This window comes from Sebastes umbrosus, chromosome 16 (genome assembly GCF_015220745.1).
Source record: "Sebastes umbrosus isolate fSebUmb1 chromosome 16, fSebUmb1.pri, whole genome shotgun sequence".
In the NCBI taxonomy this organism is placed as follows: Eukaryota; Metazoa; Chordata; class Actinopteri; order Perciformes; family Sebastidae; genus Sebastes; species Sebastes umbrosus.
Genome location: NC_051284.1, coordinates 29,074,821 through 29,096,356, shown reverse-complemented (window position 1 = coordinate 29,096,356; position 21,536 = coordinate 29,074,821). Strand labels below are relative to the sequence as shown.

Here is a 21,536-nt window from a genome sequence, read left to right as displayed (position 1 = left end):
GCAGTTTTTTTTTCAATATTCTACGATGGGACTTTTTAGGACAAAAATGTTAAGAATAATCATTATTATATTGCTGACAATACAGAGAAGTCACTGAAACAACATTAAGACCTTCATGGAGGAAGATAAAATTCACCAAATATGTATTTTAGCAGGTAAATGATGTGAAAAATTAAGAATATTCAGAATATATTTTACCTTTTTAGTTCTTTAGGGGTGTTGGGTTGTGCTCCATGAGAAAATTTGGACTCATGACCTCAATATTTTTGAAAATTGGGCTACAGCGCAGACAGTAAGTAATAACTGAACACGAAAAAATGACTAGAAATGAACATAAAACAATATTAAAGATGAATAAGATTATTAAAAACAAAGGGATACAAATCAGTGGATATGAAACCACAGTGAGAGAACAGTTGTTTGACAAGTTACTGAAATAAATGCCAAATACCAATCAGAAAGCATATACAGAATATACTATACAGCATATAGGAACCATGGCTGCAGTCCATCTAACAAATCCATCTTTAAAAAAAAATCAAGATATTCAGTTATTTAAAGCTGTCTTTAAAAAGCAGTATCTGTTGCTGTTGCTGTTTGTTTTAATTGATCACGTGTCAGTAAAATATTTGTGGTTGGCGTCTCCCCAAAGAGTGAATCATGTGAACACTTACAACTATGAGCTGTGATTCCACTGCATGCCTTACACCAATACAAGAACTGAACACGTGATTTCCTGGAAATAAAGTCTTCAAAAGGTTTCCTCTCGCTGCCACTGGGGGACACCGAAATACAAAATGACCTGGTGCATTATAAACCCAGAGGTTTGTTGGTCTTTACCTGGAGCTATGACAGAGGGGAGATTATTCTCAGTTTATATGGACACAAATGTCATCGTGACATCTCAAAAGTTCAATAGGAATGTCATAAATCTGAGAACGTGTCATCATCCCATTCTCCGAGAGAGAGTGAACTCAAACATTCACTCAGAGAATCATCCAGTCCTTCCTCCTCCTCCTCCTCCTCGTCTTCCTCCAACAGCCTGATCCTCGCTCCTGGCAACAAAAACATTTAACCAACTAAAACACAGATGGTTTCACATACATAAAATAACTCACATCTATTTGATTAGACAAACTTTAAAATGTCTGGTACAATAAGATAAATATACTAAAATATGATGAACATATTTTACAGAAACTTGTCTACAAAATTACTCTAAAATTTGAAAAATAAATTAAAATGACTACATATTTGAAGCAGAGATTTAAAAGAAGGCCCCAATGTTGCCTTTACGGAGGATAAAACTAGTTCTGAACATTTCGCTGACTTACTTCGTGGACTTTTTCTTCTCAGTGTTGGAGATGTTGTTGTACGTTTCTTCATCTTTTTTTGTTTTGAATCTGATGTGTTGGAAAGCCTGCAATGTTGATGAAACAGAGGAGTGTTTAAACGTTTTTAAAAGCTCTGTATAACGTTGCTTTAAGAACAAAAAAGGTGAGATATCTGCCTCTGCATGCAGTAAAGAAAATGAAAATATGTTCTTGGTAATCTCCTTTAAATCATGTTTTAAATATCTGTGTGAAAGTGTGTGTCCCACCTGGCTTGTGTGTTTGGGATTTTTGGAAGAAAGGATTTCCCAGGATTCTTTGCAGTAGCGTTTATCTTCTCCTTGTGTTTCGCCCTGGAAGGAACTTCAAAGCGGCGTTTATCGCTCTCATCTGCCCCCGGAGAGATAGCTGAAGACACAAGGTCGTCTCTTTCAGAACTGTAGCCTACACAAACGCAGTCATAAACAAAATAGTGTTAAAACCTTTGTGAAGACATAAAGCAGGTTTGGTTTTTGATAATTTCCTGAAAGAAATACAAAAACATATTGTACAACTGCAAAGTAGCCGGTGTTGAATCAAGTCAAGTCGAGGTTTATTTAAAGTGCATTAAAACGCAAAAGTGTCGCAACATGTTTCAAAAAAGAAATAACATACAGTAGAACTTAGTATTTTAAATATCTATAAATATCTATCTATTAAAAGAAAAACAAGAAATATAATGAGTACTTATCAAATATTGAAAATAATGGCAATAAGACCAACAAAGTGCAGAGAGAGGATTAAAACAAACACTGGTGTTGAACCAAACTAGTGATATAGTTAGAAAAGAGAGAACAAGTAAATGGGTATTTTTGGTGAATTCTGGGGACAGATAAGGAACCAGAACTACAAAAAAACAGGAAGTGTGCTGGTGTTTATGGTAAAATAAGATCTGAGAGGTATAGTTGCAAACCCATGTAGCGCTTTCTAGGCAAGCGAGAGTGCAAGATGTAATTAAAACCTTCTGCATGTTCCTCCTTAAAGACTTTTGTTGTTCACAAAAAGAACAAAACCATGTCTATTTGTTTTGTTTCTCACCTGCTGGTATACTCCTGTGCAGCACGTTCATGTAGTGTTGGGTGATGAGGTTACGCACGCGCACGGTGCTGTAGGAAGCAGCGATGGTGTACAGATACTCCTTCTGAGCTGGTGTTAGGGCTGCGTGCTGAGGGAGAGACGGAGGTCAGGTTTCACTGCAGGGATTCACACTCAGACACTGACACCATTTACATTGTGTTACTGTGCTTCTCTTCATGTTGTATTGTACTCGGATTACCTTTAACTAGTTTGAAACATGATGAATCACTGTCCGGTAAATCAGTTGTGGAAGTTCTAGCATTAAGTCATAGGCAGTGGTGGAAGAAGTGTTGTTCGTCTTGTGGCTGCTCCTGTTAGTTGTCGCCACAGCAGATCATTGATCCGCACATTGATTTGGCATACTGTAGGTTTTATGCCGGATGCCCTTCCTGATGAAACCCCCGTTTCCACGCGAACACGGGGAGAACATGCAATCTCCACAAAAAAAGGCCCTGCCCAGACTGGATCAAACCCAGGACCTTCTTGCTGCGAGGTGAAAGCACTAACCACCGCACCACCGTGCAGCCGCAGTGGTGGACGAAGTATTCAGAACATTCACTTAAAGATAGGGTCGACGATGTTGGAAAGCTAGCATCATTTGAAAGTAGCATCGCCTCAGGAGCTCCGTCTAAACCCAACCCCTCCCCTCGGGGCTCCTTCCAAGGCAACGCACCCCCCCTCAGCCTCAAAACAGCTTCCACGGTGGTCAGGACAATTGGAAACCCTGACCAGCCCATACAAATGTACTCCAAATGGTAGGTTTACTGGGTATGTTGTTGTATTTAACTGTAATAATTATATCAAAGGCTCACAGTGTAGAGGCCTAATAGATCTCAATGACATGATGATACTTTTACCTTCAGAAATGGGGCTGCGGTGATGGTTTTGGGGATTTGTATGGTCGTCACGTGTTGGAGTTGTGGTTCACATCTTGCAGCTGGTGGTCTGTTGATTTTAAAACCACTGTTGAAGTTCACACCGGGATCTTTAAACGCTGTTAGCAGAAAGAAAACAGACAGTCATTGGGACAATTCTTTAGCCTCAGTTGAGAAGCAGGATACTTGACTGCCTACTTTTACACCTCGACACACCCGATTATTTGCTGCTTGAAGTGGGCGTAATTGTTGGATCGTTATTTGAGGAAGTTTGAAGCATGCTAAGGCCTGACAGTTACTGCACCTACCTGAATTCAAATAAACTGCTTGGAAGATTGTCTAACAGTGTCTGATGGTGACAATTAAACCCACATGCAAACCAGTTTAAAAGTTTAAAAGTTAAGTGTAAATTTAAAGGTCTCATATTATGCTCATTTTCAGGTTCATACTTGTATTTTGTGTTTCTACTAGAACAAGTTTACATGCTGTAATGTTAAAAAAAAACTTTATTTTCCTCGTACTGTCAGCCTAAATATACCTGTATTTACCCCTCTGTCTGAAACGCTCCGTTTTAGCGCATTTTGACGGAATTGCAACGGAATTGCAACAGAATTGCGTTGCTAGGCAACAGCTTGGGTCCATGTTTACGTCCTGTCAGCTGATGACATTCACATACACTGCAACCAGGAAATAAACAGGGACACATTTAGAACGTTTACGTTTAAATCTGTGTAAAGGGTCTAAATATTGCATATTTGTGACATCACAAATGGGCAGAAACCCTGACAGCTTGATTCAAATGCAGAGTTTCTGAATACGGGCTGTGTGCATTTCCCTGTGGATTGAATGTTTCGATGTTTTCGATATATATCGTGTTTATATAGGACTTAAGCCTGCTTTATAATAAAAAATATGATAATCTCACCTTTTTTATAATATGGGACCTTTAATATAAGAGGTCATATTTGACGGGTAAGTGTTTTGGAACACGTGAGCCATATCCGAAGGCTTAGTTAAACTGCTTCTACTTAGTAAACAGCACGAGTGAGCTTTCTTCCTGTAGCCGATCAGGCGTGACGCAGGTCAGGTTCAGGTGTAGGATTTCCCCTCTTCTTTTCCGTTGATAGAAAACCTGACGCTCAGGTTTCAAAGCAGGACAGGATACTTGACATGTTTTGTTTATTTAACGAGTAGATTGTGCATGCACATCTGAAATCTGAACCAAGGGACGACGGTGAAATAGACAGAAGATAGTGGATTTAATATGCTGAATAAAAAGCTGAGGCATAATTTGGGTTTCTTCTGATTTCTGCTTCTTTACTGCTGACTATTATTTTATTTTATAAAAAGCAGTTAAACTTACCCATCTTTGAGTCATTCATCCCAGTACTCCTGCAACAGAAGGAGCAACATAAAGGTGTCTTCTCAGTGACATAAACTTACTGATTAAATAAATATAATAAGAATAGAATATTTTGTTTAAAATTAAATTATTACTTTACCTTGGTAAAGCCTCATCCTGATGGAGCCTGTGGAGCGGATGACTTCCTGCAAATTTCACCTGTTTCTTCATGTCAGGAAGACGTACAAAGACACTGTCAAGTCTCCTCTGAACCAGCAGCAGCAGCCAGTTAAAGACACATATCCGTCCACACTGAGGTCCGTCCAGATAATTAAAGAGGTTTCCTGATCTCACTCAGGACCTTAAAGGCCAGTGGGTGTGTCCTGTCACATAAAGCTCCAGCTTATTTGTTGAACCAAAAAATGGGAAAATGACAAATATTTTAAATTATAGTGAGCCTTGTAGTAAAATGTCCTGGATTCAATACTCAAAAAAGTACTTTTATTCAGAGTTTGCATTTAAATTGATTTATTTTTATTATTATCATTTCTTTTAATTATTATTTTTACTTATATTTTTTCATTACCATTTTTTTTATTTACTTATTTGAATTATTGTTTTTACTTTTATTTTTTCAATACCATTTATTTTAAATTTTATTTACTTATTTTTTATTATTATTATTACTTTTATTTTTTCATTACCATTTTATTTTATTTTTCTTATTTACTTATTTTTACTTTTATTTCTTTATCACCTTTTTTATTAACTTATTTTTATTATTATTATTATTATTATTATTACTTTTATTTTTTAGTACCATTTATTTTTTATTTATATACTTATTTACACTGTGGTTATATATTGTAGATATTTGATGCATATATTTGTACATATTTCTTATATTTCTAATTTTGATTAATTATTAATTTATTATTTCATTAATTTATATTACTCTACATACTGTATATTGTGTTATATATTGTAGCATTATGTGCATAATTTACATTTTACATACTCCTTATTTTTTTTTCTTATATTCGTTATGCTTGTAAATAAGAGCAACTGTAACGTCTCAATCAGGTATTTCTGGTTCTGAAATCAGGTGAACTGAAGGCTTTAAACTCCCTTGTTAATTAATTTGTCTCTCAACATGAAAGAGCAGGTATGAAAAATGAAAGAATGATTAAATGTTTATGTCTGGAAAACCCATTCAGTAATCTGGTTCTTTAACTCGATTAAATCTGTTTTTCAAATTCACATTTTGTTTTCCTGTTCATTAAAGTTAATTGCTGGTTAGGACTTCGTTTATGGTAAAAACAAAATCTGGTTGACTTGTAAAGTCAGCATGGAGTTTCAGTTTCAGTTTTATATAGTTACTGTTACATTCATATTCTCCACAGGATGAATTGTAATAACTTTGGTGGTACCTTTCGTCTTACTTTATTTTAACATCACAACTCGCTCTACTACAGTAGGGCTGGGCAACAGGACGATATATAACATCAAAACGACATAAAAACATCTATCATATATTTTTCTTAGGGATGTCAATCAATTAAGTATTTAATACTCTTATCAACTTGGGAGTGGACAAATATGCTGCTTTATGCAAATGCATATATATATTTATTATTGTAAATCAATTAACAACACAAAACAATGACAGATTTTGTCCAGAAACCCTCACAGGTACTGCATTTAGCATAAAACAATATGCTCAAATCATAACATGGCAATCTGCAGCCCAACAGGCAACAACAGCTGTCAGTGTGTCAGTGTGCTGACTTGACTATGATTTGCCTCAAACTGCATGTGATTATCATAAAGTGGGCATGTCTGTAAAGGGGAGACTCGTGGGTACCCATAGAACCCATTTTCATTCACTGATCTGGAGGTCAGAGGTCAAGGGACCCCTTTGAAAATGGCCATGACAGTTTTTCCTCGCCAACATTTAGAGTAAGTTTGGAGCGTTATTTAACCTCCTTCACAACAAGCTAGTATGACATGGTATGATGTGTTGATGTTTCATTTCCTGTATTCAAGTGCTTTCTCTCTTGCTTGATTTGATATTGTATATTTATGTGGTACTTTTATATTGTTTATTCTTGATGACTCAGCTCCTGGTTGGAGATGCAACTTCTCTCTTGAAACTGGACTTTGTTCTGCATTAAAGTAAATAAAAAGCTGCTGAAAAACCACCTCTACAACCACATAGCATTTAGATGCACCAGCCTGTGGTTAAGTGTTTTGATTTGTGTTGAACTCAGCCAGCCAGATTCATTCTACCTCTTCCTGTATCAAACACAGATGTAAATTCCATAGTTGAGAAATATGCATGCACTGTGTCGGGTTTGTTGGGATTAAAGGGAGTATCCAGCTCTCCTAAACTTACAGTTAGATAATGGGAAACCCACAGTGCTCTCCGAGAGAAGGAGAGAGAGGGAATATCCCAGAATGCTTTTTGTTCTCTGAAGGGGAATTTGATCCCAGTTTTCAGACACCCACACAAGCCTGCAACTGTGCACCGATTAAAGCTAGGGTTGGTAATCTAACTGTTATAAACCCATACCACTACTAAAAACTGCACAGCTTTGTACTTACTTTTATTTTTTATTTCATTTTCTCTTACTATGTTTGTGTTATGCTCCATTATGCAAAAGCAAATTCCTTGAAACCTACTTGTCGATAAACTGGATTCTGATTCATGCTGAATTAAATATATAATGAAATATGAAACTGGAAATATAACAGTTTCACATTTGAATTCGCTCTGGATGTCTTTCATTTCCAACAATCTCCCAGTAAGAGAGACTGCATGCACACAAGCAAAGGTTTTTCGATTTGTAAACACCTTTCCTCTGACGACTCAGTACAATGGCACGTCAGTTCGATATCTAAAAATACACCTGCACACCTGATACCTGCAGGCACAGGTAAACGATGGCTCCCACTCACTTTCTGTTTCCTCCTTTCAGATTACCACTGAAACAAGAAAGTGACATCATGTGTGTATGTATAAAAAAAAGGTTGCTCATTATGCATTAAAATGAGCTTTTTCAAAAAATGCAACATTTAAGTGATGAGAACATTAATGCATCAATAATTATAATACATTAATATAATATAGATTATTCTGCATAATGAGTACTTTTGGTATTTTAGGTATTTTAATCTTGATGCTAATACTTTTCTACTTTTACTTAAAGGGACTGTTTGTAACTTTTTACACGTATAGATCTACCGGATCGGTTTCCCATGCGCGCTCGCGTATGCCGCTCGCGTGTGGCTACGCTGTCTAAACAAGACTCCAACACAAACTACACGGAAGCACTCTTGGTTGTATCAAGTGAAGCCCGCCTTGCAAAACAGTGTTGGCGGTGGTCATAGTACGCGGGGGAGACCGTAGCTTTGGTCTCCAGGGCCGGAGGCTCTGCTCCTCTGCTTGCCTTCATTCACACACCACGCTCGTTCTCTCTCCACCTCACGTTCATGCGCGCTCACTCCACACTGCAGGAGACTTCGTAGCTCTGAGATTATCTAGTGAATGTACAGTGGACGTTTGTGCAGAAATAACTGCTGCAGCTCCTCCAGGCCAACAGAGGTTTTCCGTGTCTTGTGAAGTGACGGGGCTCTGCAGAGAGAAACGTTATCGTCTCCGACCGCAGCCGGAGGGAGACACCGGCACCCGCTCGGAGACGATAACGTTTCTCTTGCTGAAGCAGGAAAAGCCAACACTAGGATTAGCAGTGATTCATGGAGAGACCTTCGTCTGGTCAGCTAACATTACTGCCAAGCAGCTGAAATATAGAGTGATATTGTGGTTTTAGCTGACGTGTGTCGCCTCACTGTTTTGAGCGATGCTCGTTCAGGTATATTTAGAGCGAGCAAGCGCGATCCCGACGCTGACTTTCGTTGACTTAACGGCCACAGGTGTCGCTGTTAACAAGCAATTTCTGAAAGTTACAAACAATCCCTTTAAGTACACTTTAGAGTGCAGGACTTTTACTTGTAACAGAGTGTTTTTACACTGTGGTATTAGTACTTTTACTTATGTAGAAGAGCAGAGCACTGCTTCCACTTCTGGTTACCTCCAGGAGACATAACCAGAACGTCACATGTGATTTGTGCTGCTGACATAAATGAACCCTAACCGCAATGTTGTGTTCAGAACAGCTGATTTCTTTTATCATTATTTGACAAAACAATCTCACCACAAGGTTTAATGAGCTGCTCTGGAGCTAATAATCTGAATATTTCTTAGTGTGACGTTGCGGTGAGACTGTTTTGTCAGCGCCTGTTTTCAAGGTCAAGGTTATTATATTACTATATATTAATTATACTATTATCATTAGTAGTAGTGGTAGCAGCATCTGTAGTATGTTATTATTGTGGCTCTTCTCAACATGATGCAACAGCTTTCACTTTACCATGGGAAATCACTGCTACAGTAAAACGAAAGTATTCTGTTGGTGATGTGATGGGAAAACCCCCATCATCTCCCTTTATAAAAGGGCATAACAGAGCTGCTCACTCAGAGATGCAATCAGCCCGAGCAGGAACGCGCAGCACTACAAAGCCACAGCTTAAAAACACAATCTGGATGAAGTCTTTCAAACTGGAGATGAAGAAAATTACGAAATTAACGGTAAAGACCAAAGGTTGGAGGAGCAACAGCAGGAAACCTTTAATAGAGGAAAACAACAATGGCACACAAAATGGTAAGACTCTTTTATATTTATGGGTTTGCTTTGTTTGCATAGTTTATACACACACAGTTTATACGCAATCATTATTATCCTCTATATCTACTATTGTCTGTCTTGTTAGTGTAGATTTATATTTCAAAACAGCTTGAAATGAGGCCAGGTTGATTAAATATACATGTAGATACTATTTTCTTATGTGTGTTTGTGAAATGTGAAGTTTAGAACATCTGAAAACTGAAGTGTTCTGTGACATAGAAAAACAAAAGTGCAGTAATGATGACTTTAAAAAGTGAGTAAAAACAGGTCTATTGAAGTGTGTTTCAAGAGGAGAATTTAAAAAGATATAGCCTAGAACAAGTAAAAACTGTGAACAACCATGTAAGGGTGGAGCCAAATCAAAGTGTTGGAGCACTATCTGGAAAACTGTGATACCGCAGTTCAAATAAGATTTTATCAAACTGCAGCATGGTGTTGCTATCAGGCATGCCGGGGATTCCCGTGCACCTATGTAATCTAAATTACCCTTGAGGCATGTCGTGCAGAACTACAACCTATTAATGTGGGTTGATGTGTAACTCATACCATTGATCCTGACTTTCTTATCCCCTCCTCTTCAGAAAACAAACCTGTTATTCTGCTTTGATATGTCTGAATGTAACACAGTCAAGAACTCGATTGAAGAACCAGAAATCCTAAAACCAAGAAATGAGTCAGCATTTTAGCACGTCCAGTTTCCTCATCTGGAAGTCAATGGGTTTCTCTGAATGGGTTTTTAGTTAGATGCCTGAAATAAGGTCTGTAGTTAACACAAGAGATTTTAACGTTTTGTTCTACATGGCTAAATAAGACTACTGAACGTCATCACGCCGACTCATCCGTCTTTACAGCCTTGTTGTTTATACTCGCGTTCATGCAACCGTGGTGTAGTTCGTTTATAGCCTAACGTTACTTTTTTACTTCTGGAGATTGCATTTACAATACAATCATTTGTGGAGATTATCTTGCTGAACAAAACGTGTAAATATCATAAACGTTTGTTTGAAACAGAGTTTATTTTCTTCAATAATCCAAATCCCAATGGAAAAATCCCGTTGGCTATTTGTGGAGGGAACCAAAGCGATGCTGACTTTCTGGTTGGCCTACAAAAATACGTCATCCCTAGAGGACTCTAAAAAGTATTGAACATGTGTATATGTTTTCAATAACACGTGCATAAAACGAAGTTGTGACTTATCAAACGTATATCTCTTCGAAATGACTGCCTTACCTATTCAACATAATATAAGGTGATGCAGAGAAATGGCAGTAAAAATGTTCAAGGAGTAGCGTTCATTTACGATCAAATATCGCTCTTCTCACGATTTACAGAATATTGTGAATTGGGTTGCGATGGTTTGTCATTTTTTAAAAAGTGGGTCTGGGAAACACTGGTCTAATGTATAACAAAGCGTCAATTTGTTTTCTGCTGTAAAAATCTGGTATGAGATTAAAAATACTCAAGTAAAGTACAAGTATCTCAAATTTGAACTTAAAGTAAATATACTTAGTTACGAGTCAGCAGAATTGAGACATACATGTTTATTTCTTTGTATTTTAAAGTAAGATTTACAGTGTTTTAACCTAAAAAGCTTATATTTGACTCTTTCATAGGACACGACCAGGCAGGTACCGGGTATGACAACCCCTCTACTCACAACAATCTGAACACCGACGAGGAACAACGTCTGCAGGGCGAGCAACAGAGCGAGCAACAGAGCGAGCAACAGAGCGAGGACCAGATCACACCTCAGGAACAGGAAAGATATGAGTACGAGCACTTCCCAAAGCTACCGGCTGATGTGGAGCAGAACCTCTATCCGCACCTGTTAAAGGTGCAGGAAACTGTGCATAACAGGCTTGTGAGGCTGGGCCCCCTGTTGCAGTCTACGGAGTTGATTGAACGCTACCATCGTCAGACATTTGATCACCTCGATGATCTTCTCCAGAACGTCAGCTCCCCCCAGAACTCCCTGATGCTGATGAAGTGGGTCCTACATACGTATCTGAGGTATCTATCTTTTTACCTACTGAATCTTTATTTATCTCAGCTGCAGAGGGCCTTTATTTGAAGCGGGCTTATATTAGAGACAGGCCTTTATTCCTAATTCACTGTTTGAGTTTATTTGGTCATATTTTAGTATGAAGCTTCCTTCTTTTCTGATCGGCTCCCGTTTGCTCTGTTAAATTTGTGTTTCTGCATTATAGTATCCTCATACAACGGTATGTTTGATATCTTAGGAAAAGTTATTCCTCATTTTTCGTGCGTTTTCCTACGAATGTCCAAATATATGCATGTAAACATACTCAACTTTTACTCTCTACCTCTTGTATGCTGAATAACTCTTTCATTATTCTGAATACTCGATAGAGAAGTGAAACATGCTGCTTCCCAGTTCTGATGTTGGTATTTCTGGTACTTTCCCAGTCAGGAGCTGCTTGGCAGTCCTCTCTTTCAGAAAATGGATCCCATTAAAAAAGTCGACCTGCTGCTGTTAACGGAGTGGACAGCAAGGGCAGAGGATAAACTGATTCAAAATGTGCAGGTAGGAATACTAACTCTCTTACGCTTGAACCTGGTAGTAGAACTGAAACACTTCATCATATTAACAGATAATTTGTTTAGCCTTGTACACCTTTCATGAGGGATTTATTGTGTGTCTCTGTATAACGGAGTCATGGAAGCACAGCACGTCACTGTGGTGACAATATTATAGTTACTTAGTAACAGTAACCTCAACATGAAGGACATTTAGTCTCAAACTAAAGAACAGATAAATGAAAGCAGCTGTGACAAAAAAACCCTACAAATCTCAGCATCTGGCCACATAAACACTGAGATATTTGTGTCCACTTTGTGGTTTAAAGCTGTAAAAACAAACTACTAAATTAACATTTAAAGGAACATTCTGGTATTCCAGGAAACGTACCCTCCAATTAACTTTGCTTCATTTAAGCCTGTTAGCTACAGGGTTGTTTTTTTTTTAGAAATGCTTCTATGCAAACGGCTTCCAAATCCACAAATCCACATTTTCTAGCTGTATATATGTATAACATTACAAAAATTAAAACGTATGACTCAAACAGCTTTAGAGTCATTAAAAAAATAATAATAATTAAACAATTTTTTTTTACCAAGTTACTACTTATATTAGAAATAAATAAAATATTCTGTTAATTGTGCCGATTTTTTTTTACCAAGTTACTGGAGTACAATTTATCATTTTAATAATAAATCAAAATTCTGTTAATTTCAAATATTTTTTTTATGAAGTTGTTGGTGTACAATTTATTATATTAATAATAAATACAAATTCTGTTCATTTTGAAGATATATTTTACCAAGTTGCTGGTATACAATTTATTATTATTATTATTAACGAATAATTGACTTTCAATTCCTGGCAATATATGTTTTTGCTATTATTTCACCCACTGACCTTAAATGGTAGAATAACGGTTAATAACAACAGCAGCCAAGGATTTTTATGTCATGCATCAATCCAAAATTATATTAATTTCTAAATTACTCTGTCTTTTTTCTGCTCCTACTTCTTCTGATGTATTTCTGTGTTTTTGTGTCCACAGAAGGAGGTCAGACGGTACCTGGAGAACATCCTGCAGTATGAGAAAAGCAAAGAAGCTCACAATGAACTTTACGTGGACACTATTCAGGTACTTAGTGAACCATATACATATTATAGGAGTGTATGTTGTTACTGCGAGACCACAGGAAAGGATTTATGTGTGTTTGTGTGCATATATAACTTTATTTTCCTAGAAATTGGTTTATTTGTTAGTTTTTTTTAATGTATTTCTATTTGTATTTTGATATTGTGTCTCTCCCTTTTTAAATTAAATATTTATTAATCTTTTTTGTTGTTGTTTCTCTTTAAGTGCATTGCTGCCATGCCCGAAGAAGCACACAAAATCAGCACAAAGCTGTCTCATCATGTGCAGGAAGTCTGTTTCCAAGAGCTGCTGGTGTTTCTGAGGAGGTGAGGATAAATTATTTATCTACACAGACCTTATGAATACAAATATCACCATTTAAAGTCAGTACATTGCAATAAGATGTATATTTTCTTTGGTTTGTAGTTACAGCGCCAAGCAGACTAAGATTCTTGAAAAAGAAGCAGAAATGGGCAAACCAGAAATGAAACACTTCTTCACGACGTTGAACAACTGTAAAGAACTCAAGTGAGTATATGAGCACTTCTGTCTCTTTGCTTAATATTTACTTTAATTCACTTCAATTTAAACTCAAGATTCAAGATGTTTATATCTGGTCAAACAAGTACAATTAATTTTGGAACTGCCAATTTTTTTAAAATTATTAATTTACAATAATAATTATTTTTTTTCAGGAAAAGCCAAACTGGAGATGTATTATTTTTTAAAAAATATTTGTCTACATGAAAATATTATCAATAAGACCTTTAAAATATATAATAACAAAATATGAAAAGCAATAAAAATATGAATTTAATAAAAACAGTAATGAGAATACATGTCTGTTATTGTTTCTTAAAGCATATTTGTAGCTACAATCAAGGTTTATAATGAAAAACACACTGTTGAAACAGCAAATGTAATATAGAAATGCAGTTAAAACACAGGATGTACGTCAATAAAAGGCTTAAGAAAATAAAAATGATGATGATGTTTATGATATTTCCTCTCAGGCAGCACGTCCAGACCAAAGCTAACGACATCATGACTGTGAAAATGCTTGAAAACCTGAAGGCTTTTACTTTGAAACTTCTGATGGAAATCGTGGCTGACATTGCAGAGGTAGCTGTTCAACTTAATCACAAATACACCTGTTGTTTTATTTCAAAAGAGGCACATAAGTCTATTTTAAAATTTAATTTAAATTTAAATTAATCTTAATGTTTTGTTGAATCACAGAGACACCTGAAGAAATACTTCAAATCCGAGAACAACGAGTTCTACCTCCTGATCGACGCGGTACAGTGTCATTTCTCCGAGCTGTTGGGCTTTCCGGGTATACAAAAGGTATGTTAAAAATAATTTGAGCTTTTACAGTCTTGAATTTCAAATCTTTTTTTTCCCACTTAAATCTTTATTGGTAAAATATTTGCAACATTAAACACCGATAAACAAACAAACAAAAAAAATATTTTTCAGATTTGCAGCTGTTTTTACGAGTGCCAAAATAAAGAATAAATCTGTAAAAGAATAAGAAAATAAATGTGGAAATATGAAGAGGAATAAATAAAAGAATATATAAGTAAATTTAAAAAATGGAAATATAAAGAGAAATAAATAAAATAATAAATAAGTAAATTTAAAAAATTGGAAATATATAAAAGAATAAATAAAGAAATTAAAAAAATAATAATTTATTTACCCATTTATTTGTTACTTATATATTCTTTTATTTATTCCTCTTTATATTTCCACATATATTTTTTATAAACCCTAACCTGTAAAAAAATTATAAAATAAATAAAAAATATGTTTTTTAACCAAGTATCTTCCCACACTTCCTTCAGAGATATTACAGATAAAGTACCATACAACTCTCATATCCTATCCTGTTTGTTTTAACACTTATTTGCTGACATTTCCCAAATATATGAGTGACGTTACATCATGGAAAGGGAGGAGTGAGCGGAGGGGTACTCAGTTGGTTGCAATCTGCAACCAAACCACTAGATGTCGCCAAATATTACACACTGTCCCTTTAAAACAGGAACGTTTCACCTGAGACTTGACTTTGGATTTATTAAAATGGTGAATGATGTATTGGCTGAGGAGCACTATCAAAGTATAGAAAACGAACCCAAAAGGCAGCTATGTTACATACTGAAAAATAAATATCTTTATGTCTAAATACGTCGTTGTTCTTGTTCTTCTTGACAAAAACTAAACAGTGTCTCTGTCCGTCTTTGCGTCTCTCAGGGAGTGATGGACGACACCTACAAGCTCATCGCTCACATTTACCTCAAACATCTCATTGAAATCAGCCTGAAAAAACTGAAGAGGAACTGGAGTCATGATGATGTTGGACAAAAAGTGGCCAAAGATGCTGAGCTGCTGCACGACACCATCTCAGACCTGGTGAGATCAACGGACTGCTTGTTCTTATGTCTCGTTCATGACGTTTATTCATCAGCAGCTGGATTAAATCCTCACTGGTTACAACATTAATGTCTGACCTGTGTGTGTTGTGTTGTGCCAGGCTCCTGATGTCCAACAGTGCAACCTCATGCTGCTGAAAGTCAAAGAGCTGTTGGACTGCAAATGCCCCGAGGCGACGAAGATGACGGTTGCAGGCATGCAGCAGGAATGTTACACATACAGGTAAATCACTCTGATGTTTCTCACTCACATCTGTGTCCAAGTTTTGAGTCCATGAGTGTTGCGTTGGCCCTCTGTGTATGTTAACCTATCATCAGTAAGGTCCCATATCGTGCTCATTTTCAGGTTCATACATGTATTTTATGTTCTACTAGAACATGTTTACATGCTGTAATGTTAAAAAAAAAAACGTTATGTTTCTCATATAGTCTCAGCGAGGACCTGGAGCTCCTGCCTGCTCTGCTGCGATGGAAGGGTCTCCCCAGATGGCAGATTAGGGATGTGCAGAGTGTCCTGGAGGACGTCCCTGGCTATCAAGTCAAAACCAGATCTGCATCTTGGTGCTGCTGTATATCTGGTGAAGACTGAGCTGCTCTACAAGAGGATCGACCGCAACAAGCAAAGAGGACCGAGCTGATTGTTCAAAACACTCAGGAGTCGTGAGCTTTTTCGGATCCCTTGAATCCTGTTAAAGTCCACTCCGTTACTGCTGTCACTTCTCAGATCTAATCTAAAGATAGAGACGCAGACGTGTTACAGAAGTCTGTGTACAAGTAGCTGCCTATGAGTATGTCACCGATTTCTTTTCAACTGTAAATATTTATTATGGTTGAGGGATGTTTGCACACCGTTAACAGTAAAATTATTTTGTGCAAAAAGACTGCACAGTAAGTGGTACGTATTTCCGACCTGCCAACCTGCGTATCAGTTATGCATTTTGACATCTAAGTACGCTGGTACAATTTGTCAGTCTAAAGTACGAAAACAAAAAGTTGACTAATTGTGCAGTACTCAAGTCTAACAGCAAGAGGCAGCAGCAATACGCCAACGAGCGTCTAGACTGACGAAAAACAGTGACCAATCATAGCGCAGGATTTGTTCCCCTTGCCTTCATCCATACAAGCGGTGATGATTGACGAATGCGTAGTCATTTCAACAGAGACGATAGCTAGGATCCGCAAAGTGACAGCAACACTCTTGACTTTGATGTTATCCCTTAATTGAGATTGTGAATTGAGTTAGCGTTAGCCGAACATTACGTATGTACAGTACCTGCATAGGGCTGTCAATCGATTCAAATAGTTAATCGGGATTAATCGCACATTTTGTATCTGTTCAAAATGAACTTTGAAAATGGCCATGACCGTTTTTCCTCGCCAAAATTTAGCATAAGTTTGGAGCGTTATTTAGCCGCTTTTGCGACAAGCTAGCCTGACATGGTTGGTACCGATGGATTCATTAGGTTCTATAGTTTCATATGACACTCATATCGTCACTCTAGCTTTAAAACTGAGCCCGCTACAACCTAAGAATCGCAAGTTGCGTTGATGCGTTTAAGAAATTAGTGGCGTTAAAACGTGTTATTATCGCGTTAACTTTGACAGCCCTAATTTGCCAGCTTGCTTTTCAACAATCATTTAAGTTTGTAAAGTAAGTTATATTGCCAGCGTGTTGCAGACGGTTATACGTATGTGACTTTTCATAGTATTCATAATATTAATTATTGCAGCCAAACGCATAATCGTAATGAGAGAGGAGCAGATCATGGCACAAAGGGGCTGAAAAAAATAAGCGAACACGCGCTGCAGAAAAAAGACAACAAATGATATGCAGTTTCAACGCAATGTTTACTATTATTATTATTGAATTAAAAGGGATAAAATTACAACAAAAATGGCAAAATACCAGCCAAATATTCAGGTTTATCCCCAGAATGAGAAGTCTTCATGTTGGCGTAGGATGTTATGAGGGAGCGATGTGTTAATTAACAGGAATATGACCGTAATGGACGAAAATACAAAATAAGACTTACTTCAAGGTTGGCAGGTCGGCACATTTTATAAAAAGGGATGTTTTTTTATTGAGTTCTGATGATCAGAAGACAAGAACAAAGAAGTTAAAGGGAAAAGTTAACATTTTTGTTTTCTTATGCTGCTTCAAAACGACTCTTCTTTTGTTTCAAACCCTTAAATGCTCCGTTTTGTTTTTGTTTGTTTACTTTTAGTTTACGTACTTTCATTTCCTTTGTATGCTGTAGGTACCAAATGTCAAGAAACTGAACTGCACTGATAAAGATGCTCTGTCTTTCCATAATGTTAATATTTTAATATTTATTATTAAATTATTTATTTATATTTAGATATTTTACAAAAATGTCCCCGAGGTTATTTTTGTGTGAGGTTACTGTATTCTGGTTTTAATTCCCTTTTTATTCCCAGTACAAAGACGTATTTTCTGCTTCAGTGTATCATTGAATGTGTTTGTATTTTATTAATGTTATATACGGTGGTGGTTGTTTCTGTTTAGAAGCTTATAAATCGGGTTAAAAGGGCACAAAAACACTTTTTCTGTCAGTAAATCAATGAATAAAATGATTCAATAAAAAGTCAGATTTTGTCTGCGTGTTCATTGAACCGTCACTAGATGGAGACTAACATCCACGAACCGAAATGGGGCTTGATGGGAAATTGTTTCTCCACAACTGCAGACACCACTGACTAAAGACACAAAACAGATCCCAGAACAGTGGTTCTAAATCTGGGGGTTGGGACCTCTTAATAGGTCCCCAAGATAAATGTGAGGGGGTCACAAGATGATTAAAGAAACAGGAAGTCATATTTTTGTTCCACAAAATCATGATTATTTTGGATACTTTTGCCTCTTGAAATAATAATAATAATAATAATTAAAAAAAAAATTCACCCTGAGGCCATATATAACCTGCAGAGGACCCTCAAGCAGTGTTGTAGTCAAGAACACCTAAACCGAGACCAAAGTCATGACCCGGACCAGACCAGTGCGAGTGCATGAAACCGATAAACTGATAAAATGTGGAAGATGTAAACCACTGAGGCACTCCTCAAACTGATCTGAAAAGATCCACATCCCCATAAAAACACCCACAGAAAACAAATACACTGTGATGTTGTTGTGCAGTAATATCGGTAAGTGAACCAGTGCACCAATTCATGTACACATACATTTAGTGCAGGAAACCCCCTGTACAAATACCAAATGGCTCGACTGCTGAGTGATAAAATACCCGGTTTATCCAGTGATCTTCCTCATCCATTGGGCCCATAGAGCAGGCGCAGTAGTGTTTCCTTTAACTCCGCGTCCGAGCTCGCGGTCCAGCCTTGGACTGGGGCTCATTCACATGAACGGAGGAAGGGAAATAACTCTGAATTTGGCTATTAGTGCATTTTACAACTTTTAGGACCTAATGATTTAAATAAGGGCTATTCAAGTGTTCCAACTCGGAAGTTGATTTACCTCTCTGATGTCTCTTTCCCAATGTAAGTCTATGGGAAAAACTGTTTTTGGGCCCAAAGGCATCACGTGACGGACACAGAAGTTGTAGTTCCGGCGTCCTCTTCCTGGGGGCTTGGTGAAAATATGTTGAACTAGAATGGCACTCGGAGAACGCAGACCTCCGCCAAGGTGCGTGACTTTAAAAACAGATCACAGCTGGCGGTACCGTGAGGTGGTCGGCTTATTATAAACACGGAGTGTTTCCGTGTAACGTAACGGCGGCTGCCTCTCTCATTCAGCAGCCTTGTTATGTCTGTATAACGTTACACTACGTTGTCTCTCATCCCGTCATCTACCGCTTTGTTCTTTCTCACCGCGGACAACAAGCAGCTCCTGCATCTCGGATTCTCGCCGCACATCCACACACGTATCTCTCTGCTCTCAGAAGGAGGCGTGGTCACGCTTCATCAACGCGTCATCAGTTACACTGTGCCTGTGGTCTTTAATGCTCAGGCTGATCGGAATCCTTAAAAAAAATTCCTGAATCCAGATCATGATCCGGATCGCCACCAAAAGCTGCTGTCCGCCCGCGGTGAGAAAGAACAAAGCGGTAGGTGACGGGATGAGAGACAACGTAGTGTAATGTTATAAAGACATAACAAGGCTGCTGAATGAGAAACGGAGAAACACACCGTGTTAATAATACGCCGACCACCTCATAGTACCGCCAGCTGTGAGCTGTGATCTGTTTTTGAAGTCATGCACCTTGGTGGAGGTCTGCGCTCTCCGAGTGCAATTTTAGTTTCCATTTACAACGTTAATCACATGTTTAAAACTGTTTAAAACTGTTTAAAACTGCGACCAGTCAAAACGTATTTTGGTTATGCCGTTTAGTTGTATGGGAACGTAATGTTGTGGGAGACAGGGTTGAAAAACTGATAATGAAACTAAAAATATTTCTTCGATGACCAATGTGAGACTGAGAAACTCCAGCCTGTGATTCAGTGTTTTTTAATTCAGAGACACTTTGGCTCACTGGACACATAAACAGCCTCCATACTTAGGTCGGTGACTCACAGCACAAAAAGCACCGAGGATTTCCACCAACCAGCGGCGTTAAAGAACTTCACTTCCTTCACTCCCTGTCGCTGTCCGAGGGGAACTCGTAGCTCTGACCTCCGTCTTCCTGAGCACATCATTCCGATATACAAACAGACAGACTTTCAGGAAAATAAACTACAACGCTGACAGTAATCTGCAGCGTATCCTTCCTCGGCCCTGAGCAGCAGTTATTACTCAGAAATAATAAACTGGAAACACCTCGGCTCAGCGTGTACCGGCTCTTTCTCACACAAGAGGCTCAATGATTTCCTGAGATTGTTCAGGTCTCATTTGGCGGCTTGTGACAAAGAGTTTAACAAAGAGTATAGAAGCAAAGAGATGAACCTCCGGTGTTTTTTTCTTTTTACAACAGCCGCTGCCGCCCTTTTTAAACAGAAAACGTTTATTAAATCTATAATATGTTAGTGTTCAACACATGCCATTTTGGTAGAATATGACAATAGAATAGAAATAATTTAGTTTTACCTTTGTGCGGCACCTTTTAGGCGATGTTTTACTGCCGTCCAGTAGTCGCTTTCAGTACAAAATGGTGGAAGCGTAGCTTTGTTGCTAGGCGCTGTCGTAAGGCGATGTTGCCTTGTTGTTCTTTGGTTTTAATATTCCCCTGATGGAGATTACATGACCTCTGACCTCCCTGTGGAAAAAGATTCATAGACCCAATTCCCATTAGAGCTGAAACGATTAGTTGACTGATTGATTAGTCGATCGAAAGGAAAATAATCAACAACTATTTTTAATAATTGTTTAAGTAATTTTCATGCAATTAATGCAGAAAATGCCGTTTTTAGCCTCTCAAATATAGAGACTTCCTGCTTTTCTCTGTTTTATATCATGTTAAACTGAATATCTCCGGGTTTGGGACTGACAAAACAACACATTTAAAGACATCACCTTGGACTCTGAGAATCTGGAACATCATCTCGGGCTTTGGGAAACACTCATCGACATTTTTCATCATTTTCTGACATTTTATAGACCAAACAACTAATTGATTAAACAAGAAAATAATCATTTGTTGCAGCCCAAAAGCGATCACAAGATTTTAGTGTATTTTTTTGTAGCCTTTCCGAGATCTGTGCCTCGACACAATCCTGTCTCTGAGCTCTGCAGAAAGTTCCTTCGACCTCACGGCTTGTTTGTTGCTCTGATGTGCATCGTCAGGTGTGAGAGCTTTATATAAACAGGTGTGTGTGCTTTTCTTCATCAGGTCCAATCAGTTGAATTTACTGCAGCTGGACTCCAATCAAGGAGTAGAAACATCTCAGAGATGATCAGGAGAAAAGGGGAGGCACCTGAGCTGAATTATCAAGTGTCAAGTTCAGTTTTTCTTTGTAAATAAATGTGAAAAATGTCTAAAATTTTAGGGGAAAAATTTACGAATTTAAATTATTTAAGCATAAAGCTACAAAATAAAGTGTGAAAAGTG

At 37.6% G+C, this 21,536-nt stretch overlaps 2 protein-coding genes across 4 annotated transcripts; one reads left to right on the top strand and one right to left on the bottom strand.

Annotated features, from left to right (window-relative positions):
- Positions 1–25: 25 nt before the first annotated feature.
- On the bottom strand, positions 26–21,341 carry LOC119474783 (protein FAM216A). 2 transcript variants are annotated; one of them, XM_037747069.1, is made up of 9 exons: positions 21,002–21,341; positions 20,576–20,744; positions 4,825–4,889; positions 4,686–4,714; positions 3,305–3,441; positions 2,409–2,535; positions 1,601–1,775; positions 1,335–1,420; positions 26–1,055 (listed from the first exon to the last, which is right to left on the bottom strand). In XM_037747069.1, the coding sequence occupies exons 4-9, from the start codon at positions 4,702–4,704 to the stop codon at positions 925–927; spliced, it is 675 nt and encodes a 224-aa protein (XP_037602997.1). In that variant the 5' UTR covers positions 4,705–4,714; positions 4,825–4,889; positions 20,576–20,744; positions 21,002–21,341; the 3' UTR covers positions 26–924. The 2 variants fall into 2 exon arrangements, with proteins under 2 accessions (XP_037602997.1, XP_037602996.1); XM_037747068.1 differs by lacking the exons at positions 20,576–20,744; positions 21,002–21,341 and having other exon boundaries at positions 4,825–4,976.
- Positions 9,165–16,910, top strand: si:dkey-196h17.9 (exocyst complex component 3-like protein). Of its 2 annotated transcripts, none has more exons than XM_037747038.1 (11): positions 9,165–9,385; positions 11,024–11,420; positions 11,838–11,955; positions 12,998–13,084; positions 13,307–13,407; positions 13,508–13,609; positions 14,095–14,203; positions 14,321–14,428; positions 15,338–15,496; positions 15,618–15,739; positions 15,952–16,910. In XM_037747038.1, the coding sequence occupies exons 1-11, from the start codon at positions 9,205–9,207 to the stop codon at positions 16,103–16,105; spliced, it is 1,638 nt and encodes a 545-aa protein (XP_037602966.1). In that variant the 5' UTR covers positions 9,165–9,204; the 3' UTR covers positions 16,106–16,910. The 2 variants fall into 2 exon arrangements, with proteins under 2 accessions (XP_037602966.1, XP_037602964.1); XM_037747036.1 differs by having other exon boundaries at positions 9,166–9,385; positions 15,946–16,910.
- Positions 21,342–21,536: the final 195 nt, after the last annotated feature.